The following is a 21576-nucleotide window of genomic DNA, read 5'->3' as shown; positions in this document are numbered from 1 at the left end:
CCAATCGGAGCTGTACATGCACCTACGACCTGAGGATTTCCTAACAGAACAGGTTCGTGTGGGCTTCTTCATTAACCTACTTTCCGGCGTGGCAGCTAAATGGGCTTTGGGACTTCTTCTCGCTAATGACCCCCTGCTCGGGGACTACCAAGGTTTCATGACAGCGATGGCCTGTTTTTTTGGTGACCCCCTGCGCACGCAGACGGCTTCTCGGGAGATTCGCCGCCTCAGGCAGGGCAAGGACTCAGTTTCCAGCTACACGACAACTTTTCACTTGCTGATGCAGGATTGACAGTGGAATGATGCCGTGCTGGTGGCTCAGTTTTTGGATGGTTTGAACGACGAGATCTTGGATGAGTTGGCATGCACGCCTAGCCCGCCTACTTTGGAGGACCTCATCCAGACCTGCCTCCAGATAGATAGTCGGCTGGAGGGGCACCAGCAGACCCGGTGGGGCGCCGGGGCCAAGATTTCCCTCCTCCTATTCCCCCATGTTTCCTTCCCCCTCCCCCACCCCCTGCCCCTGCAGTGGGAGCAGGGGAGACCCTGATGCAGCTGGGGGCTACCCGAGCCCCACTGCTGCCGGAGGAACTAGAGAAGGGCGCGTGGAGCGCCGATGCTTTCGGTGTGGAAAGCTGGGACATTTCGCCAAAACCTGCCGCTCTAGATCTGCAGCCCCACTGCCTCCCTCTCCTCTCCTTCCTCCTCCTCCTCCTCCTCGTCCCCAGGCCTGACTAGGCTGCCCCCCAAGCCTGTTGGAGGTCTCCAGTGTGGGGGTCGGTTCGACACCAGGTGGGTGCCTTCCACAACCCCCCCACCCTCCCATCTGCTATTGCATGTTCACCTCCACTCCTCCCACTGGGGTGGGGTGGAGGCCCTAGCTTTAGTGGACTTAGGGGCTACGAACAGTTTCATGGATGAAACGTTCGCTCTCTTGTCTCTTCCACAAGATTCCTACCCTGCCCCTTCCTGCCCCCTTGGCAGTGGAGACCATCGATGGGCGTCCTCTTTCTTTGGGCGCGGTGACCCAGATTACAGTTCCACTCACTCTGCGCGCCCAGTCCCACGTTGAGCAGATTCAGTTTCACTTGGCCAAGGTTCCCCAATACCCAATCGTGCTAGGTGTTTCCTGGCTCTCTAAGCATAATCCTCAGATTTCTTGGGTGCTTCAACAAGTGGAATTTGCAGCTCTCTACTGCCGGGAGCATTGCCTCCCAAACGAGATGCCAGTCCCAGTCCAGGCCTTAACCCTTTCCTCCCCCTCCTCGTCTGCTTCTGGCAGTTCTTCAGCTACCGTGATCCTCCCAGAGAAGTATGTGGCTTTTGGGGATGTTTTCGACAAGGAGGAGGCCGACCAGCTTCCCCCCCACCGCCCTTTTGACTGTGCCATTAACCTCATTCCTGGGGCGACCATCCCCATTGGCTGGCTGTATTCGATGCTGGAGCCAGAACGTCGAGCTCTGTGGGAGTTTTTGGACACAAACCTCAGACGTGGATTCATTCGCCCCTCCTCCTCCCCCACTTGTGCCCCTACCATCTTTGTGACCAAGAAATCAGGAGAACTCCACCCGATACAGAGCATTGAATTCGGTCTCGATCCCCGACAAGTACCCCCTCCCCCTCATTCCCGAGATGCTGGAGTGCCTGGGGCGAGCCAAGATAAGAGCCCGTGCCTTAAACCAGTGGCAGATTAGATGGTCGCTTTTTTTCCCCCGGTTCCACCTTAAGATTTGCCATGTGAAGGCCTCCGACAACCTACAAGCAGATGCTCTTTCTCGTAAGCTGGACCTCCAGCCAGGGGGTGAGGGAAATTCCCCCCCTTCTGATTCTTCCCCCCAGAGCCTGGCGGCAGCTGCGGTACCTCGCTCTTGGGAGGAGCTCCTTCACTTGGCACAGGCTCAGGATGCTTTTGTCCACACAACAGTGGAGGAATTGGGGCTAGCCTCTGACCCCCCCCACTCTACCCCCTTCTCTTTGCAAGGTGGCCTGATTTACCATTCCGGCCAGGTCTATGTGCCTTCTAGACCCCTCCACAAGAAGGTCCTCCATCAGTGCCACGACTCCCCCACCGCTAGGCATTTTGGCTTTGCCAAGACCCTGCACGGAGTGACGCGGGATTTTTGGTGGCCTCGTGTGTGTCGGGACGTCAAGACCAATGTCACCTCCTGCCCAACCTGCCAGCAGGCGAAGGCCCCCTCAGGCAAGCCCACAGGCTTGCTTCACCCCCTGCCTTCCCCCTCAGGACCTTGGAAACTGCTCTCCCTTGACTTCATCACTGACTTGCCTCACTCACACGGTAAGACTGCTATTCTGGTGGTGGTGGATTTGTTTTCTAAGATGGCCCATTTCATCCCCTGCTCTGGGTTACCCACAGCCAGGGAGAGGGCGGAGCTTTTTTTGGCTCCACGGATGGCCCAAGTGTCTCATTTCGGATAGGGGGGCCCAATTCACTGCCCATTTCTGGAGGGAGCTACTTGGGCTTCGCCATGTGACGCTCCGTCTTTCCTCCACCCACCATCCACAGACGGATGGTCAGACCGAGTGCACCAATGTGACTCTGGAGCAATATTTGCGCTGTTATGTCAATTACCAGCAAGATGACTGATTTTCCTTGCTGTCTGGTGCAGAATTTGCTTGTAACAATGCCTGCCATGCTTCCACCTGCCAAACTCCATTTTTTGCCAATTTTGGTTACCACCCCAAGGCTTTCCTGTCCACCCTAGCTCCCTCTTCGGTGCCGGCAGCTCATGACTTTTTAGAGGAGTTGCGAGTGGTACACCTCCTCTTACAGGCCTCCCTCGAGCAAGCCAAGACAGCCTACAAGGCCTCTATGGACCCGGCATCGCCAGCCGGGTCCGTCTCTGCAACTGGGGAACTGGGTTTGGTTGTCCATCCAATACCTTCAATCTCACTCGCCCACAAGGAAGCTCACGCCTCACCGCACGGGGCCTTTCCAGATTACGGCCCAGATTAACCCTGTTGCTTTTCGCCTGTCTCTCCCTCCCTCCATGAAGATCCATCCTGTTTTTCATCGGTCGTTGCTGTCCCCCCTGGTTTCTGGTGACCCTCATCGCTCGGCCGGCTCCCCCCCTGCCACCAGTGCTGGTGGACGGGGAGGAGGAGTTTGAGGTCGCAGAGATTCTGGACTCCCACATTTCTTGCAGCCACCTGCAATATCTAGTGGACTGGAAGGGCCAGATGAGCGATCCTGGGAACCTGCAGAAAATGTGCATACTCTGTTGCTGCTGAGGTGCTTCCACCAGCTGCACCCCCACAAACCCGGGGCCCCAGGGGAGGGGCATGAGGGAGGGCCTCATGGGAGCGGGGATGATGTCAGGGTGGAAACTGAGCCCATAGAACCCCAGAGCAGTTCTGATTCTAAGGGGAAACAGCAATCCATGGGAGAGGAGCCCGCTCATCCCTCCCAGGCACAGCAGCTGGCACAGATTCCTTCTGCCAGCATTCCTGAGATAGATAGTGACCCTGGCAGTGAGAGAGTGTGGAAGGGGGGCTTGCTAGATGCTCGACACATATGCAGGGAGCAACAAGTGATGGAGGGTGCAGAAAGGAGGCGTAGCGCCCGTTTGGCGCGCAAGCAAAGGTCGCGTCCCGAGGACCCAAGGGAAAGAGGGAGGAACTCTCCCTAGCCCATAAGTTCAGGGTCTTCAAGTGATTCTCCTTCAAACGGGGACCAACTGCCTAACTTGGAGCATAGGCTACTCTGCTGTTCATTGCTTAGTCGCTGGTGATTAGCATCTGAAAGAGTCATTAAGTTGTAAAAGGATTAAAGCCTTGAAAAGAATTGTTTTGTCTGTGTCTTGAGTTGACTATTGGAGTAGACTGAAAGAGGCTGCTAGGGCGCTCCTGACAGCCAGTTTCCCTGGGTCACTTCTCTTCTTTCACAAAGGACTATTCCCAAGAGCCAGTCATTACCCTGCTGAGTTTCCACCTGGGATTATAATTAGGGCTGTGCACCGCTTCAGCCTGAGGCCTGAACCCCGAGTCGAAGCGGGCCACTTCAGGTCACTTTGTGCCCCTTCCAATGAGAAGCGGAGGGGGCACAAAGTGACCTGGAGGGGGTTGGGGGCTCACCAAAGGATTCGGTGCGCTTTGGAGCTTTGGCCCCCGGCCCAGCCTCCCCAGCCCAGCTGCCCCCCACACCTCTAGGTCCTTACCTGAGCCTCCTTCTCTGCCACCACCGCCCTCTCCTCACTGCTGCCGCGCCACTGCCTTCTCCACCGCCACCATTTTCTCTGCCGCTGCCACCGCACCACTGCCATCTTCACTGCCACTGCCGCCGCTGCTCTCTTCACCACCTCCCACCACCTCTGGTGCTGCTGTTTTTGCTGCCACCTGCTGCTGCTGCTGCCGTCATCTCCTGAGGCCTGGACGTGCGGCGACTCATCTTCTTCCAGGGAGTCGCCATTTTAAAAATGGCGACTCCCTGCAAGAAGAGTCACCGCACGTCCAAGCCTCAGGAGATGGCGGTGGCAGCAAAGACAGCAGCGGCGGGTGGTGGCAATGTCATCTGTTGCTGTATTTTGGATAATACAGAATAAAAAGTGGGAAATAACTCAAAAAAAGCAGTATACGGAATGTATGATGTGCCCCAACAGTTATCCGTGCACTTCAGTGCCAATTAAAAGCACTAGTGTAGTTCTAGCCCAGCTGTTTGTATTCTGAAGGTCTAAAACATCCAAGGGCATGCTGAAACCTGCTGACCAATTTCAGGAAATTCTCCAGCCCCAGTGAAAGAGCCTCACAACAGTGAAAGGCAGTTGTTTTTCTGCCTTTTGGGGAAGTGGGGAGAGAATTACTTTTAGGGGAAGTGTGGCTTGTGGCTTACCTTAACAAAGTCACATGATGGCAGCAGGGTATGGGTGTTCTTTCTTTTACTTAAAAAAAAACTTTCTACCACTCTCTACCCTGGTTTGCACATAATGCTAAGCCATGGTGTAGTTTGTTGAAATCTGGCTTGTTGTGTCTGAACCCATCCCCTCAAGCAAACCATTGTTTGTTAACCACAAATAGAACCCACGGTTTGCTGTTGGCTTGTGAAGTATGCCTTGTTTAAACCATGGCTTGTCGTGATGTCTGACCCCGAATTCTAGCTTATCCCCAGCTTGTTTGCACTGTTGTCTGCCTTGAAACAGAGGTGTCCAGCAAGAACAGCCAGAAGTGAAACCACTCTGAAGGCTGGCAAAATGGGCGAGAAAGAATCAAACCAGAAACAGGGAAAACAAGTCACAGTTTGCTTGTTCATCTGCAAGACAAGACATGGCTAAAGCAACACACCATGCTTACCATAAATGATGGCTTAGTGTTGTATGTGAGTCTAGCCTCTGACACTCCATATTTATTTATTTATTTATTTATTTATTGCATTTATACCCCGCCTTTCTCCCTCTCGCAAGGAACTCAAGGCAGCTTACATTATCCTCCTCCTCACCATTGTATCCTCACAACAACAACCCTGTGAGGTAGGTTGGGCTGAGAGTCTGTGACTGGCCCAAAGTCACCCAGTGAGCTTCCATGGCCAAGTGGGGACTAGAACCCGGATCTCCCGGCTCCCAGTCCGTCACTCTCACCACTACACTACACTGGCTCTCTATAGTCACTCCATAACTTCCACTAGCTCCCTGGAATGCCTATGGGAGGACATTACATCATGCTGTAGCAGCCATGTAAAAAAATCAGAAATGTCCTTGCTGAGCTGGCATAAGATAGCAGAAGCAGCAATGTGGAAATTCCCCGAATTATTGACAGGACTGGGTCTCTCTGACACTGGCATATCATGTTCCAGTCCTCTGCTTGGCTTGCATATTGCTTGGATACATATCAAGGTCTCATTCTTTGCAAATCATGCCCTATTACCCATTTTCATAGACCTCGCAGTTAGAAACCGTGACAGAAGGGGAGGGGGAAACTGTTTGCTGTCATATCTATAAAAGTCATGTATTACTGTGATTCGGGGCTTCTGGCTCTTTGGAAACGATTCCAGCCTTAAGCCCGCGCGTTAAATAAAGAAGAATCTCTTTTTCCTTCACTCCGTGGTCTCTCTGACTCTGATTTCTGCTACATAAATGGTGCCGTGACTCGGATGTGGCAGGCTCTGAGCCAGACAGGTGGCAGTTGCCTGCTCTTGATCGCCGCACCGGGGAGACGGGCTCGGCGCATGCCTCCCTTTCTTGGCGCCACCGACCTTTTTGTTGGATGAACGGGAGACAGCCTGAGCTGGGACCGCCCGAACGGTAGCGAGCGGCAAGAGAACCTTGGGAAGCGGTGGAAGGAATTTGAGCCCTGCCTGTGAATTCCACATTGGAAGCCTTCAGGAAAAAGGCAAGTATATGGGAAAAAGAGGGCCCCGCCTTTAGGGAGAAAGGCCACTGGGCAGAAAAAAAGAGGGCCCCGCCTTATGAAAAAGGTCAGTGTTGGTGGTATACGTATACAAAAGAACCTACTCCTTGCGGGTAGAAGGGGGGCCTGATCACACCCCCGAGTGGGCGCCAGTACCTAGCACGCCAGTACTCAGTAGGAAGCTGAGGAAGCTGGGGAAGCCGTTTTCCGCTCTGGTAAAAAAGTGGGAAAAGTGGGTGGCAGGGACATATGGAAGCAGTGGAGAGAATGATGATTGTGTGAGTGGCTACTGCGGTTTCTGAAGCATACCGTTGACCGTCCGGGTGCCCAGGCCAGTAGCAAAGTGCGTGGTGTGTAAAATCCTCTTGTGTCGGCCAGTGAGACCCCTTACTCACTGACCAATCCCATTCCCTCATTGTGTCTGTCTTCAATTTAGGAGGGAGGCTATGGGTGGCGGGGGAAGCAAACCTTGCACCCCCTTGGGATGTATGTTAGCAAATTTTAAGAAAGGTTTTAGTGGAGATTATGGGGACCCCCCCATGAATCCTCAACGGTTGCGAACTTTATGTGAAATAGAGTGGCCATCTTTTGGTGTAGGATGGCCTACTGGAGGCTCTTTGGAGCCCAGCAAAATCAGTCGCGTATATGCCATCATAGTTGGGAACCCTGGGCACCCTGATCAATTTCCCTACATAGACTCATGGGATTCCATAGTCCGTGTTTCTCCTCCGTGGCTAAAGAAATGCCTTGAATCCCAAGCAAAAGTTTTGGTGCTCAGAAAAGAAAAATTAGCAAAAAAATTACAGCCAGTGTTAGAAGCCCCGGGTGAAGATCTGGCAGAGCTAACGGCATTTCCACCCGCTTATGCCCCGCTTCCACCCCGGGCCCATGTTACTGTAAGACCGCCTCGTCGAAATCCTGAGTCCCTGCCATCCTCCCCTTTCGGAGGCCCTGCCCCGCGCCTCGACTTGGAGTTGACGCCATCAGTTACAAGCCCCACGGGCAGTAATTCGCCGATTTCAGCTACAGTCCTCAACTCTCAGATATTGCCTGCTGAGGCTTCCATCTCTGCAGGATCGGGAGAGTCCCCTCTTACACCTCAGTCAGCATTAATAAAAGAGGTTGCAGAATTGAGAAGTTGGGTAGAAGAAGTAGTAAAATCAGCAACGGCCCTTACAGAGATGTGCTCACAAGAAGAAGAGGGGTTGAGCCCATCTACGGCTCAGCAGTCAGGGAGTGAAGCCCAGCCTCTGCTTCCTCTGAGGCAGATAACTCAGATGGTGCACAACCCAGATCCCGAGGCGGCAGAGCATTATATCCCCATCCAAGCCTACACTTATGCACCCTTTACAACTTCAGACTTGTTAAACTGGAAGACCCATTATGCTTCATATACCACAAAGCCTAATGAGCTAGTGGAACTATGCTCCAGCATTATGGCCTCGCATATGCCTAACTGGCAAGATTGCCAACAGTTGCTTTTGACGTTATTTACCACTGAGGAAAGGCGACGAATCCATCAGCAAATGGAGCAAATCGCCTTAGAAAGAGCCCCAGAAAATTATGTAAATCCCCAAGGATGGATGAGAGAGAGAGTGCCCTTAGAAAATCCCCATTGGGATCCCAACCTACCGGCAGGGTTAGAACGCATCACACAGTACCAAACCTTGCTGTTGCAAGCAATGAGAGCAGGAATGAAAAAGTCTATTAATATGACAAAAGTCTCTGAAGTGTTGCAAGGAGCAACCGAAGCCCCTGGAGAATATTTAGAACGTCTCCTGGATGCGTATCGCCAGTACACCCCTCTCGACCCAGAAGCCCAAGAAAATATGAAAGTGATTAATATGGCTTTTGTAACTCAGAGTTATAAAGATATTCGAAGAAAGCTACAAAAGTTAAATGGTTTTGCTGGGAAAAATTTAACGGAATTATTAGAAGTTGCTCAGAAGGTGTATGTAAACAGGGACCAAGAAGAAAAGAAAGAAAAGGAGAAGAGAATGGTGAAAAAGGCGGAACTGCTTGCTGCAGCACTAGTAGGTCCACAAGATGGAGGACTGGGCGGAGAGCAAAGAGGACGTGGACGAGGGAAGGGGAGAGCAGGAAGAAGAGAATTTTTGAGAAGGAATCAGTGTGCCCAATGTGGACAAGATGGGCATTGGTGGCGTGAGTGTCCAAATGGAACCAATCCGATGTATCAGGCGGAAAATCGAGGGGGCCACCACGGACGAGGGAGGGGACAGCCGCCATGCTGGCAACCAAATAACTGGCAAATGCAAAGAGAATCAACTGGGAATTACGAAGTGAATCCCTTTACGGGAATGGCTGCAACTGAAAGTCTTGAATAGGACAGACCGGGCCCCTTTAATCTTGGCCCCGGGGAGCCCATGGTCACTGCCACTGTGGGGGGCCAAAATATTGATTTTATGATTGACACTGGAGCAGCGTCATCAGTGGTGACCTACCCCGTTGCTCCCCTCACCCATCAAAAAGTGCGGGTGATTGGGGCAACTGGTGCAGTAGAAGAAAAGCATTTGTTGCAGCAACGGACTTGTCGGCTTGGAAGCCACATAGTAGAACATCAGTTTTTATATTTACCTGAATACCCTATGCCATTGTTGGGACGTGATTTATTGTCAAAGCTGAGGGCCCAAATATCCTTTGAAGAAGATGGAACAACGGCTGTCGCCTTCCGCAGGCCCCAAGAAGGTCAGCTCCTGTCACTCACATATCCACAGGAAGAAGAGTGGAGGCTACATTGGACCATGCCAGTACTTGATGAAGAGCCATGGCAGGCTTTCCATGTGCCTGGAGTGTGGGCTGAAGATAATCCACCAGGAATGGCAAGATGTGTGCCCCCTGTTGTAGTTGAATTAAAACCAGGAGCAATACCAGTGCACGTACGTCAGTATCCACTGCCGCGCCGAGCGGTGCTAGGAATTCAGAAGCACCTAGACCGTCTGTTACAATATGGTATCCTTCGAGAATGTCAGTCTCCATGGAATACCCCCCTTCTGCCAGTCAAGAAACCTGGCAGCATAGAAGATTACCGTCCAGTACAAGATCTCAGACTGGTCAACCAAGCAACTGTGACGATACATCCGGTGGTCCCGAACCCTTATGTCTTGTTGGGATTGATTCCATCTGAAGCAACTCATTTTACTACCTTAGACTTAAAAGATGCTTTTTTTTGTATCCGACTGGCACCTAAGAGCCAAGCTATTTTCGCCTTTCAATGGGAAGATCACATGACTGGGAGGAAGACCCAACTGACCTGGGGCCGTCTTCCCCAAGGTTTCAAAAACTCCCCCACATTATTTGGGACGGCCCTAAGTCAAGACCTCCAAAATTTTCATTCCGAACCCGGGAAAAGAGTTCTATTGCAGTACGTTGATGATTTGCTCTTAGCAGCATCATCAAGACTCGAATGCTGGCAAAGCACCCAAGAACTGTTGCAACTTCTGTGGGAACGAGGATATAAAGTATCCCGGAAAAAGGCACAACTTTGTAAAACCCAGGTACGATATCTAGGGTTCATAGTATCTCAACATCAGCGAGAATTGGGTCCTGAACGGAAAGAGACTGTGTGTGCCCTGCCAGAGCCCACTACTAGGAAGCAGGTGCGGGAGTTCCTTGGGGCTGCAGGGTTTTGTAGAATCTGGATTCCCAACTTTGCTGTAATGAGTAAGCCTCTTTATGAAGCTACCAAAGGTTCAGAGGCAGATCCGTTTCAGTGGGGAGAGCCACAAAAACAAGCTTTCATAGATATTAAGAAAGCATTACTCCAAGCGCCTGCTCTAGGACTTCCTGATGTGGCTAAGCCTTTCCTGTTGTATGTCCATGAACGAGATAATGTAGCTGTAGGGGTGCTGACACAGCAACTTGGATCATGGCAGAGACCTGTTGCATATTTATCCAAGCAGTTGGATGTAGTTGCCAAAGGCTGGCCAGCTTGCCTGAGAGCCATTGCCGCAACCGCCCTCCTGGTTAAAGAGGCAGATAAGTTGTCAATGGGACAAGAACTAACCGTCCGGGTTCCACATGCAGTACTCACGCTAATGGAGTATAAAGGAAATTACTGGTTCACCAACGAGCGCATGACCAAGTACCAAGCTCTGCTCTGTGAAAATCCACGTATCAAGTTAGAGGTGTCATCCAACTTAAATCCAGCCACGTTGCTGCCAATAGAACCAGGAGGTCAGCCTGAACATGATTGCATCAAAACTATGGATGAAGTTTATTCCAGTCGTCCAGACTTGCGTGATAGCCCCTGGCCTCACCCAGACGTCACCTACTTTACTGATGGAAGCAGTTTTGTCCGAGATGGGAAAAGATACGCCGGCTATGCAGTAGTAACTAAAGACAAGGTTATCGAGGCCAATCCTCTGTCTGTGGGAACTTCAGCCCAAAAGGCAGAATTAATTGCCCTAATTCGAGCCCTGACGTTAGCTGCTGGACTCACGGTCAATATTTATACGGACTCTAAGTATGCTTTCACCACCCTCCATGCCCATGGAGCATTGTACCGTGAGAAAGGATTAATAAACTCCACCGGACAAGGTATCAAAAATATAACAGAAATATCGGCTCTATTAGACGTCGTATGGCACCCCAAACGTGTGGCAGTAATACATTGCCGAGGGCATCAAAAGGGAACAAGTGAGGTGGCAGAAGGCAATCGATGGGCAGATCACGTAGCCAAGCAAGTTGCCCTCAGAAAAGAGCACAATAGAGAAAAAATTGAGATGACCATCTCGGAAGCCCCGTTGTTCCAAGTTAACTTGACAGATGTGTATCCAACCTACACTCCAGAAGAAGATCAAATGGCTGTTGAGACCCTGCAAGCTAAGAAAATAGCCCAGAAGTGGTGGGAACTGCCAGATGGACGAATCTATGTGCCACAACGGCTAGCTTGGAGCATTGTCCAGACTGCACACAAAGCTACCCATCTGGGAAAAAGTGCTCTGGCAGCACTACTACAAAAGCAAGTCTACATCAATGGACTACACAGTTATGCCAATTTAGCATCTATGCGATGTGTAGAATGCTCCAGAAATAACCCCAGACAAGGGAAGAAACCCCCTCCTGGCATTCAGCAACTTGGCACTCTTCCTTTTGAGGCCCTAGTTGTTGACTTTACTGAAATGCCTAGGGTAGGCCATTATCGTTATCTACTAGTTTTTGTGTGCACTTACACAGGATGGGTAGAAGCCTATCCTACCCGAACTGAGAAAGCACGTGAAGTTATAAAAGTCTTAATGAAAGACCTAATTCCGAGACACGGATTACCCCTATTTATTGGATCCGATAATGGCCCTGCATTTGTTGACCAGGTGTTGCAAGGAGTTAACCATTTATTAGGCATTCAGTGGAAGCTTCATTGTGCGTACCGTCCGCAAAGTTCTGGACAAGTGGAAAGGATGAATCGGACCCTCAAGACCCACTTAGCCAAGCTGTGTCAGGAAACTCAGCGAAAATGGATAGAGATGCTGCCCTTAGCTCTGTTCAGAATTCGATGCACTCCACACAAAACTACTGGTCTGTCTCCCTTTGAATTAATGTATGGCAGGCCTCCCCAAATTTTGGTAGGATTAAAGGGAGACCTGCAAGAATTGGCTAATGTTAGTTTAACCCAAGAGGTTCAGGCACTGGGCAAAGTTCTTCAAGCCCAGCGTCGGTATATTTTGGAAAATAGACCCCCAATTCCTATTACTGAAATCCATCCTTTCCAGCCGGGAGACGAAGTGTGGGTCAAAGATTGGAAAAATGACCCTTTAACTCCCAGATGGAAAGGACCAAATACTGTTATACTTTCCACCCCTACAGCTGTAAAAGTAGCTGGAGTTAAACCTTGGATACATTGGACGCGAGTCAAGAAAGCAAAAGGGGGGGAGTGGATTGCAAACAGAAATCCTGACAATCCTTTAAAAGTTGTACTGAAAAAGAAAAAGCAGTAAAAGAAGACTCAGGCTAGACCTTACTGGGGACAAACCAGGAACTTGTTCCCCCTGCGTACGGTCAGACCTGCAGCTGGAGAATTGAAGAAGGGGACTAGACCCTACTGCAGCTTGCCAGGTGAATAGCTGCCCTGCGTACGGTCAGATCCCGAAGAAGATTAAACATGTATATTGCAATGTTAGTAGTGATAAGCTGCACCTCCTCAGTATTGTGCGCAAAAGGAGGGCCTGCTTTAGGAGAGGGGAGTATGCCCTTAAGGTTTGCTGATAATTATTGGCTTCACTTAGCTAATATCACTGGAGTAAAGCATTTTTGTTTGCCAGAAGATATACCAGCCAATAGACTCATTAGTTCCTGTTTAATACCTGTTTGTAGGCATCCCGATGAGATTCAAAATGATACTATGTTAAGCCATTACTATATAAATTTGACTTATTCCCAAAATGCAAACTGGGGCGCAGTTACAAAAACTCTGCCTCCTACTGAATTTACTTTACGCACTCCCATTGTAGCCGGTATAAATGCCACTTGTGCTCGTATGATTAATTGTCAAAAATCTTCTGGAAAATGTAAAGCTATCCCTGGACCCCCCTTCCACTGTAACGAAATTCAAAACATATCCTTTAATTATGCACATATACTTCTGCCTCATGGATGGTTTTGGACCTGTGGTTCCCGTACCTGGTCTTTCATCCCTGCCAATTTGTCTGATAACCACCCATGTTGCCTTAGCCGTCTGGTACCAGTCCTTCCCCCATGGCCTGAGAAAATTTGCCAACGACAGCCCCGGGCACTCCAGCTGACTGAGAGCTGTACTAGTCATGTGAGTCTGTACTCTGATTCAGAGAAACTAGCATTAGCAGCATCTCTGGTTGGAGTGCCAGGCCTAGCCCTGGCCGATGGTCTGGAGATTAACAGGTTAGCCTGTAGCTTAGCCAAAAGCATAAATGCCACCTCACGAGCTCTGTCATTATTAAATAAAGAATTACGTGACCTAAGAGGTGCCGTCTTAGAAAACAGAGCTGGTATAGATTATCTTTTCCTTCTCCATCACCTGGGCTGTGAGTCACACCAGAAGCTTTGCTGTTTTAATTTAACTGATAACAGCAACGCTGTAAATGTGCAGATCAATAATCTGCGTAATATAGTAGCAGATATAACAATAGGAAAACATGATTGGCTCGATTGGTTGACCTCTTGGCTTCCAGACCTCAGATGGCTAAAAGCATTGTTCGTTCTAATATTGCCAGTAATAGTGGTAGGAATGCTGTTGTGTTTCTGCATCCCCTGGTTCATGCGTTGCTTGAAACATCAGTTTACTGCCTCGGCCACCAAAACAGCTGCCCGCTATGCTTTAATAGCTCAGCAAGATATACAGTAAAAGTGCTATAGTAATCCTGTGTTATGCATTGCCAACTTCTTGTGTAATTTAATGCTATAATTGTAATAAAATTATGCATCAAAGGGGGGAATGTAGCAGCCATGTAAAAAAATCAGAAATGTCCTTGCTGAGCTGGCATAAGATAGCAGAAGCAGCAATGTGGAAATTCCCCGAATTATTGACAGGACTGGGTCTCTCTGACACTGGCATATCATGTTCCAGTCCTCTGCTTGGCTTGCATATTGCTTGGATACATATCAAGGTCTCATTCTTTGCAAATCATGCCCTATTACCCATTTTCATAGACCTCGCAGTTAGAAACCGTGACAGAAGGGGAGGGGGAAACTGTTTGCTGTCATATCTATAAAAGTCATGTATTACTGTGATTCGGGGCTTCTGGCTCTTTGGAAACGATTCCAGCCTTAAGCCCGCGCGTTAAATAAAGAAGAATCTCTTTTTCCTTCACTCCGTGGTCTCTCTGACTCTGATTTCTGCTACAATGCCATGGGCCGTGTGTGTTCCTAAATGAAGAGAAAGTTATTTTAATGTTTTTCTTTAAGTGTTGCCCTCTCCCACCTTCCCTTCCTTCCTAGAATGCCCATGGAAGGATGTCATGATATACAATGTTCTACCTTGGGCATTCCAGGAAGTACACAAAGCTGAGACAAGAGAGTGGAGCAAAGACATTTTAAAGGACACCTGGTAACTTTAATGACCAGGATAAGTGTACATCCTGCCTACCCCAACACAGAAATGTATCCCAAAATTCTCCTGTCTTCCCTCCTTTTAGGGCAACTTCTTCCTCCTACGAATGACTGGCTGAAACTGGCCTGAATTATCATATGGCCTTAAAAATAACTACTCTGTAAGCCAGAAGACTATGCATTGTTTCAACACGAGTTAGCCTGATACTAGTTATCCTTGGATCAATTTCTGGATCTTCCAGCAGTAATTAAGGACGATGGCAAACTGATGCTAGGACTATACCACTTCAAATTGAAGGTGGAGGCTCACATGATTGATTTAATACTACCTCATGCCAACAAATATTTCCTGCATGTAAGAAAGTAGCAAGTCAGGGAGAAAGCTGGGCTAGAACCATTGGAATCTAGGGATGTACGAATCCCACTCACACATCCGTTCCGGGGCATCAGTGGGGGGGGAGGTGCTCCGTCCCTCCCCCTGGAATCCTCCCCAGCCAGCTGCGCTCCACGGCAACTCCACAGAGCCACTGGCCGGGGCTGGCCGCAGCTGAAATTCTGGCGGCGGCCAGGCTGCTGTGGCTGCAAATGGCGGCCACTACACCGGCCGCCATTTGCATGTCTGCCAAGCCGTAAATGTAAATACTTACATAGCCTAACACAGTAAAAGACAGCCACGCAAATGGCGGCCACTACGGCATTTGTGTGGCTACCTTTTGCCGTGATAGGCTACGTAAATACTTCGTAGCCTATCACAGCAAAGAGCAGGGGCGCAGATGGCATAGTGGCTGCCATTTGCACCCCTGCTCTTTGCCATGATAGGCTACGTAAGTATTTACGTAACCTATCATGGCAAAAGGAAGCCACACAAATGGCGGCTGCTACGACAGCTGCCATTTGTGGCCGCAGCAACCCGGCAGCGGCTGGGAGACCAGCCAGAGCCACTGCTGCCGCATCCGCCACCATATCTGCCTCCTCCAGAGCTGCCGCCACTGCCGCATCCGCCACCAGGTAAGCTCCGTTCTGGGGGGATTCCGCGGGGTGGTGGGGGGGAGGCCATTCTGCCACAGATTCCGGGGGGCCGGATTCTAAAGAATCCTCACTGGAGTCCATGGCAGAATTCTCTAACATCCCTATTTGAATCCTGACATCCCCATGGAGGAACATTAAATCATGTGAGTCCCTACTGGCCATCTGAAGTGGTACAGTTCTGACACAGGTTTGTCATCTCAGTGAGAACTAGGGATGTAAAATCTGTTCCATCTGTGTTTCACGGATTGTCAGACACCTTTTTTTCCATAGACCATGCACTGATGGAATCGGGAGAGGTTGTTTCCGAATGTGTGCAAATTTGCATTTGCGCAAATATACACATGCAAAAATGTGCAAATACTCCAAAAATGTGCATTTTCAGTTATTGCCTATGGGGGAAATGTGCATTTTTAGACAGGTTTTTTTTTGTGTGTGTGTGTATTTTTCTAGGAGGAAATTTTAGCAAAATTTGGGAAAGTTGGGAAAAATGTTCTGCAAGTCCATGGAATCTGCCTGACAGAGGGAAGGTCAGTCTGCTGTGGAATCTGTGGGTTGGATTCATGAAAACCCAAACTCATTTGGTTCCATTGTGGATTTCTCCGACATCCCTAGTGAGAACTGAACCATAGTTTGCACATAGCTACCATTACCACAACAGTACCAATGTACACCAGCACATTGTAGTAATTCATGTGTCAGATAGGGCCAGGGAGACCCACTTTCAAATCTCCAGTCAGCCATGAAGCTCACTGGATTACCTTGAGCTAGTTACTTCTCCTCCACCTAACCTACCTCCCAGGGTTGTTGTGAGGATAAAATGGAGAGGAAAACCATGGATTCCACCTTGAGCTCCTTGCAGGAAAGGTGGGATAATAATGCACACTGTCAAAGTTAGGAAAAACGCAAGCCATTGTAACAGGTGCAACATTTGCATCCCATACTCTTGGCTACATCTCTGATGGAGTCCCTTTGGAATATAATACCCACCATTAAGCAACTCACAACTGATGCACATGACATTTCACCTACCCTTTTCTCACATGTACCAAGGCAGCTTAACAAACACAAATGAATTGCAAGGATTCCTGAATGTTTTCCCAATGATTTCTTTTAGTCTTCATTTCATTTTAATGTAAGGGCACAAATCCTAGTTTATGTCATAATAGATGGACAACAATAGTGCAGTTTAATGAAAATAAAACGCTAAACAGTGCTACATGTTGACAGAGTCATGATGGATATAATTTGGAGTGTTTTCGATGGTGTGGATCTTTGAAAAATATCTGGCAAGCACGCAAAGTGACAAATGTATTTAAGGATCTATGCCATTCAAATGATACCACCACATGTCTGTTTTGGAATTTTCCCTATTAAATGTGGGGAATATGGGCAGGAAAAGCACTTGCATATTGTGTTCTTTAAACAAAAAGTGTTTGCATTGCACAGGGGGGATGTCTGTCAGTAGTACCCAACATTCAACATTTCCCAATGATATGGCTGCATAAAGTGCACAGATTGGGGTGAGGGGTGGGAGTTGATGGCAAAATGCATCGCTAATGCATCTATGAATTTCTCTTCTAAAAAAATAATTACCCTATTTCCATACTACAGAGCAACAAGCTTCTGCTCCCCGGCAAAAGTCGTATGTATTTAGCTATGGTAGAAGGCAATTTGCACTCACAACCCCAGTGATGTAGAAGGAGTAATTCTCTTGATTCCCATGGCTTTATTCTAGCTTGACACTCACTCCCCAGCAAATCAGAATCCACAAAACAACACGGCTGCTGTCTCTTTTCCTTTTCTCTGTCTCTATAAGTGACCTCCTTGGCTGATCATATATATATATATATATTTATATATATATATATATATATTTCAAATGTTTTCTTGTTCTCCCAAGTCCATCTGCTGTAAGTATCCCATTTGGATTGTGACTGTATCGCCAGCCACCCTTTTTCATTAGAAAGAAAGGCACAGACCCCCTATTTTTACCCAGTTCAGTAGCTCAGTGGATGCACTAATCTTGCTGAACGCTTCAGTTTAGATGGTGTATCAATGAGGCATTCAAACCCAACAGTTTGTACACAAAAAAAAATTCTGTCTGCTTTGTAAAAGATTATCCTTTTATAAACACTCCACGGAACACATAAAAGCAAATAGGGGACAGTGCATAGGACAGGAAAGATGTTAGCAGGGAGATTAATGCTGAATGGGTCAAAATGAATGGTTCTTACCCAAGCGAGGTCCAGATACTTTGGCTGCAATGAAACATAAATAATGGGAATGACACATCGTTTATTTGGGATAATGAGTTGATCCGAAGTAGGGGCCTAGAACACGAGATTAAAGATTAAATATCCATCCCCTGATGAATATCAGTAGCAAACTTTAACCTTTTCCTTCGAAAAGCACAATTTCTTTGAACAAATCATGTCAGCACAACACAATGAAGAAATGCGCTGAAGCCAATTTAAATAGCATTCCAACTCCCCGTCCGTATAGAAAAACACATCCGGCATTTTGTCTGTGTTTTAAGAAAAGTAGAGATAAATGTGTAAGTCTCTCTACATATTTTGTGGCGCTTTCAAAATGATTATGAAAGAGCCCAAAGGACTGGGCTTCATGGTGTTGGGTTTTTTGGTGTGTGTTTTTGCCTTTGTGTGTGGGGAGGGAAGGAACTGGCTTTTGATTTTGGTGCTGTCTTTCTGATCCGCTGCAATATAGTTGTCAAAAGAACAGACCCGCTCGGAACGTTTACTTGGGCTGAGAAATAATAACCAAGAGCAGACTGCTGGGGAAAGGGGAGCGGGGGAGCACATAGCATACCACATGCTAAATTGGAGTTTTGCATTCAAGGAGGACTTGGAAAACGTTGCAGGCCTCGGATCAACGGGGGTGGAAAACACAGCAAGACAGGGGCAAACACGGGCTGCTGGGGATTGGGGATGGGTTGTGTTGGCAGCCATTCCAGGCTGGTCAATTAGTGGTCCTTCTTGCTCAAGATGCTCTAATGCAACTGAGGCAGAAGACGCAGGACGAGTGGGAATCTGGATAACTGTGGCTTGCCCAGAACTTGGGACATAGCAGCTGCTGCATGCATTCAGCCAGCCAAGATTAGCCTTGTGGTTTTGTTGCTGACGGCTGCCTCCTGAAACAAGGATTAAAAAAAACCAAAACCCTGAAGCAGGGTGGGTAAGAGAGGAAGGAGGTGCTTTCCAAATTGCATTCAGCGAACCAGAGAACCACAGGGATGAATCACGTTGGGCAACTTTTCACCTGCTCAGTGGGAATGGGCTGAGGAGCAAAATGAGTTTAGTGGCATCATTATATCCTGCACGGTGAATTTAGTGCAGATGCCAAACCCACATGCATGTGTAGTTGGCAGGAAAAGACAGGATTTGCTTGGTAAATATTAGCTTGCAAAAACTCCTATTCGGGGGGTGGGGTTGCATGGAGTTTTAAGGTGGCAAAAGGGATGCTGGTGGATATGACTTGTTTGTTTTGTTTTGTTTACCAGTTGCTTCACCACATATAGGAGCACTAGGACTGTCAACCAATTAAAAATAAGTTAGCTGGTTCATCGTATGATCTTTTTAACTCTATTAATGAATTGATGAAAATAGCATAAAGCTACATAAGGCTAGTGAGAGCCATTGTGGTACAGTGGTTGGCATGTCACCTAGGACCAGGAAGATCCAGGTTCAAATCTTGGCTCAATCACAAAGGTCAGACCTTCAGCCAGTCACTCTGGCATTTTCTACATGTGGCTGTGAATCTGTTGTATCTATCCTCGGTTCTGTCACAGAACTGAGATCCAAGCACTACACGAAAAGTGTTTCCTTTCCTGCTTTTCTGCTACATAACCTGTAGGTGGCATTGTGGGATGGCAGAGTAGCACAAATACACAAGTAGAAAAGGGATTTTCTTTTGCTTTCAGAAATAATATTGCCCTTTCCCTGCTCTAAAAAAAACTTGCCAAAAGTGATCTTTAAAAACAGAAGCCAAACTGGATGGTTGCCAGAAATCTCAACGTTCATATTCGGCAGAGGAAGAGCATGAAATTTAAACAATGTGAGTCCATTAGAAAGTGAACTGACAGGTTTGCCCATTCCTACTGACACAGAGAGAAAGAGAGAAAGAACAAATCACCCAGCAGCCCTACAACAGAGCATGGGTTCTAGCTGGTTCATTAACCACCCCAGCCAGCCACCCTCACTGAGTTCGCATGTAATGACAAGACACACCTGGCGAGGGTAATTAGGGAAATTGAGTGGCACATACCGAGCATGCGTGGGCGTGGCTAATAAGCCACCATGACTTATTGGGGTAGCTATAGTCTTTACGAAGAGCTCTAGATTTGAAGTTATAGATCACTTAAAGGACCCAGATGTTAGGTATACAGTAATTAAAGGTAAATTGGGAGACAGATTATTAACTATTGGATCCTATTATGCTATATAGCCCGAGATGAATTTATGCAAAAGTTCCTGGCTAAAGTTAGGCAATTTGCATGGGAAGGAATAATCTTAGGAGAGGATACCAATTGTGTCTTGAATATAAAAATGGATATAAGATCAAGAACTAGAAAAATATCTCCTGAAGGGGTATGAAATGGGAGGCCACTTAAAAAGGAGGGTCTAGTGGATGGATGGAAGTTTCTAAACCCTAAAACTGGGGGGGGGGTCAAAAAATATTCAAAGTACACATATATAGATCATATATTTATTTCAGAATCACTTACACCACTACTGTCCAGGATAGATTTTGCCCCCATTTTGGCATCTGACCATCCTCCAATAAAAGTACAATGGGGTAATAATAATAATAATAATAATAACACTCCAATAAATAAATCCATGATTTGGAGGTTAAGAACCAATATACTCATGAATCTACAAGTTGTTGAAAAAATTAAAAAACAATATTACATTATTTTATGAAATTAATGATATAGATGAAATGAAGTCTATATTACTATGGGACATCCTTAAAGTATATCTGAGAAGGAAATTTATAGTGGAGGGATCAAGACTAAAGAAAGAGAGAAATAATTTGCAAGAAAAATATATGTTAAAAAAAGATACTATCAGAAAAACACAAGAAATCAGGCTCGAAAGAATATTAACAACTGACATGTACTAAAGCAGAACTAGTAGCTTTAGATACAGGAAAAACTCATGCAGCAATGATTTCTTTTAAAGGTAACTATTATGAATATGGAAATAAAAATAAAAAATAAAAAAATAAAAAAAAGAAAGCTGTTAAAAGGACAATTAATTCTATTAAAACAAAAAAATGGTACATGTGTAACTTCACAACAAAAGGTAACTAATGTGTTTAAAGACTATTATGAGGAATTGTATAAATCAGAAGTAGCATGAGATGTAGATATAAAAAAATTAAACTCATTACCAATTATACCAGTTTTAGAAGAACATAAGACAAAATGTGGTCCACTGGAGAAGGAAATGGCAACCCACTCCAGTATTCTTGCCAAGAAAACCTCATGGAACGTATCACAAGGCTAAAAGAGATGACGCTGGAAGATGAGACCCTCAGGTCGGAAGGTGTCCAATATACTACTGGGGAAGAGCAGAGGGTATTTCCAAGTAGCGCCAGAAAGAGTGAAGCGGCTGGGCCAAAGCCGAAAGGACACTCAGCTGTGGATGTGTCTGGTGGTGAAAAGAAAATCCGATGCTGTAAAGAACAATATTGTTTAGGAACCTGGAATGTCAGATCAACGAATCAAGGTAAGCTGGAGGTGGTCAAACATGAGATGGCAAGATTGAACATCGACATCTTGGGAACCAGCGAACTAAAATGGACAAGCATGGGCGAATTTAATTCAGGTGACCATCATATCTACTACTGTAGGCAAGAATCCCTTAGAAGAAATGGAGTAGCACTCATAGTCAACAAAAGGGTGGGAAAAGCAGTACTGGGGTACAATCTTAAAAACAACAGAATGATCTCAGTACGAATCCAAGGCAAACCATTCAACATCACAGTAATTCAAGTCTATGCCGCAACCACTGATGCCGAAGAAGCTGAGGTTGATCGGTTCTATGAAGACCTACAACACCTTCTAGAACTAACACCAAAAAAAGATGTCCTCTTCATCATAGGGGACTGGAATGCTAAAGTAGGAAG

At 47.3% G+C, this 21576-nt stretch overlaps 1 protein-coding gene across 1 annotated transcript; it reads left to right on the top strand.

The window, feature by feature from the left end:
* Window positions 1-5724: 5724 nt before the first annotated feature.
* Window positions 5725-12692, top strand: LOC146360086 (uncharacterized). The gene is made up of 2 exons (XM_084821351.1): window positions 5725-8548; window positions 8708-12692. The coding sequence occupies exons 1-2, from the start codon at window positions 6804-6806 to the stop codon at window positions 12309-12311; spliced, it is 5349 nt and encodes a 1782-aa protein (XP_084677477.1). The 5' UTR covers window positions 5725-6803; the 3' UTR covers window positions 12312-12692.
* The last annotated feature ends 8884 nt before the right edge of the window (window positions 12693-21576 follow it).

This window comes from Heloderma suspectum, chromosome 1 (assembly GCF_057233095.1).
Source record: "Heloderma suspectum isolate Gila_16-S chromosome 1, 16-S_ref, whole genome shotgun sequence".
Lineage (NCBI taxonomy): Eukaryota > Metazoa > Chordata > Lepidosauria > Squamata > Helodermatidae > Heloderma > Heloderma suspectum.
The sequence above is the reverse complement of the archived record's forward strand: the minus strand, read 5'-3'. Positions and strand labels throughout refer to the sequence as shown.

Bases quoted from the DNA above. Each gene is read 5' to 3' on its own strand.
- LOC146360086 (XM_084821351.1), top strand. From the start codon at position 6,804: ATGGGTGGCGGGGGAAGCAAACCTTGCACCCCCTTGGGATGTATGTTA. The intron at 8,549-8,707 runs GTATCAGGCGGA...TGAATAGGACAG, and splicing joins CCAAATGGAACCAATCCGAT to ACCGGGCCCCTTTAATCTTG.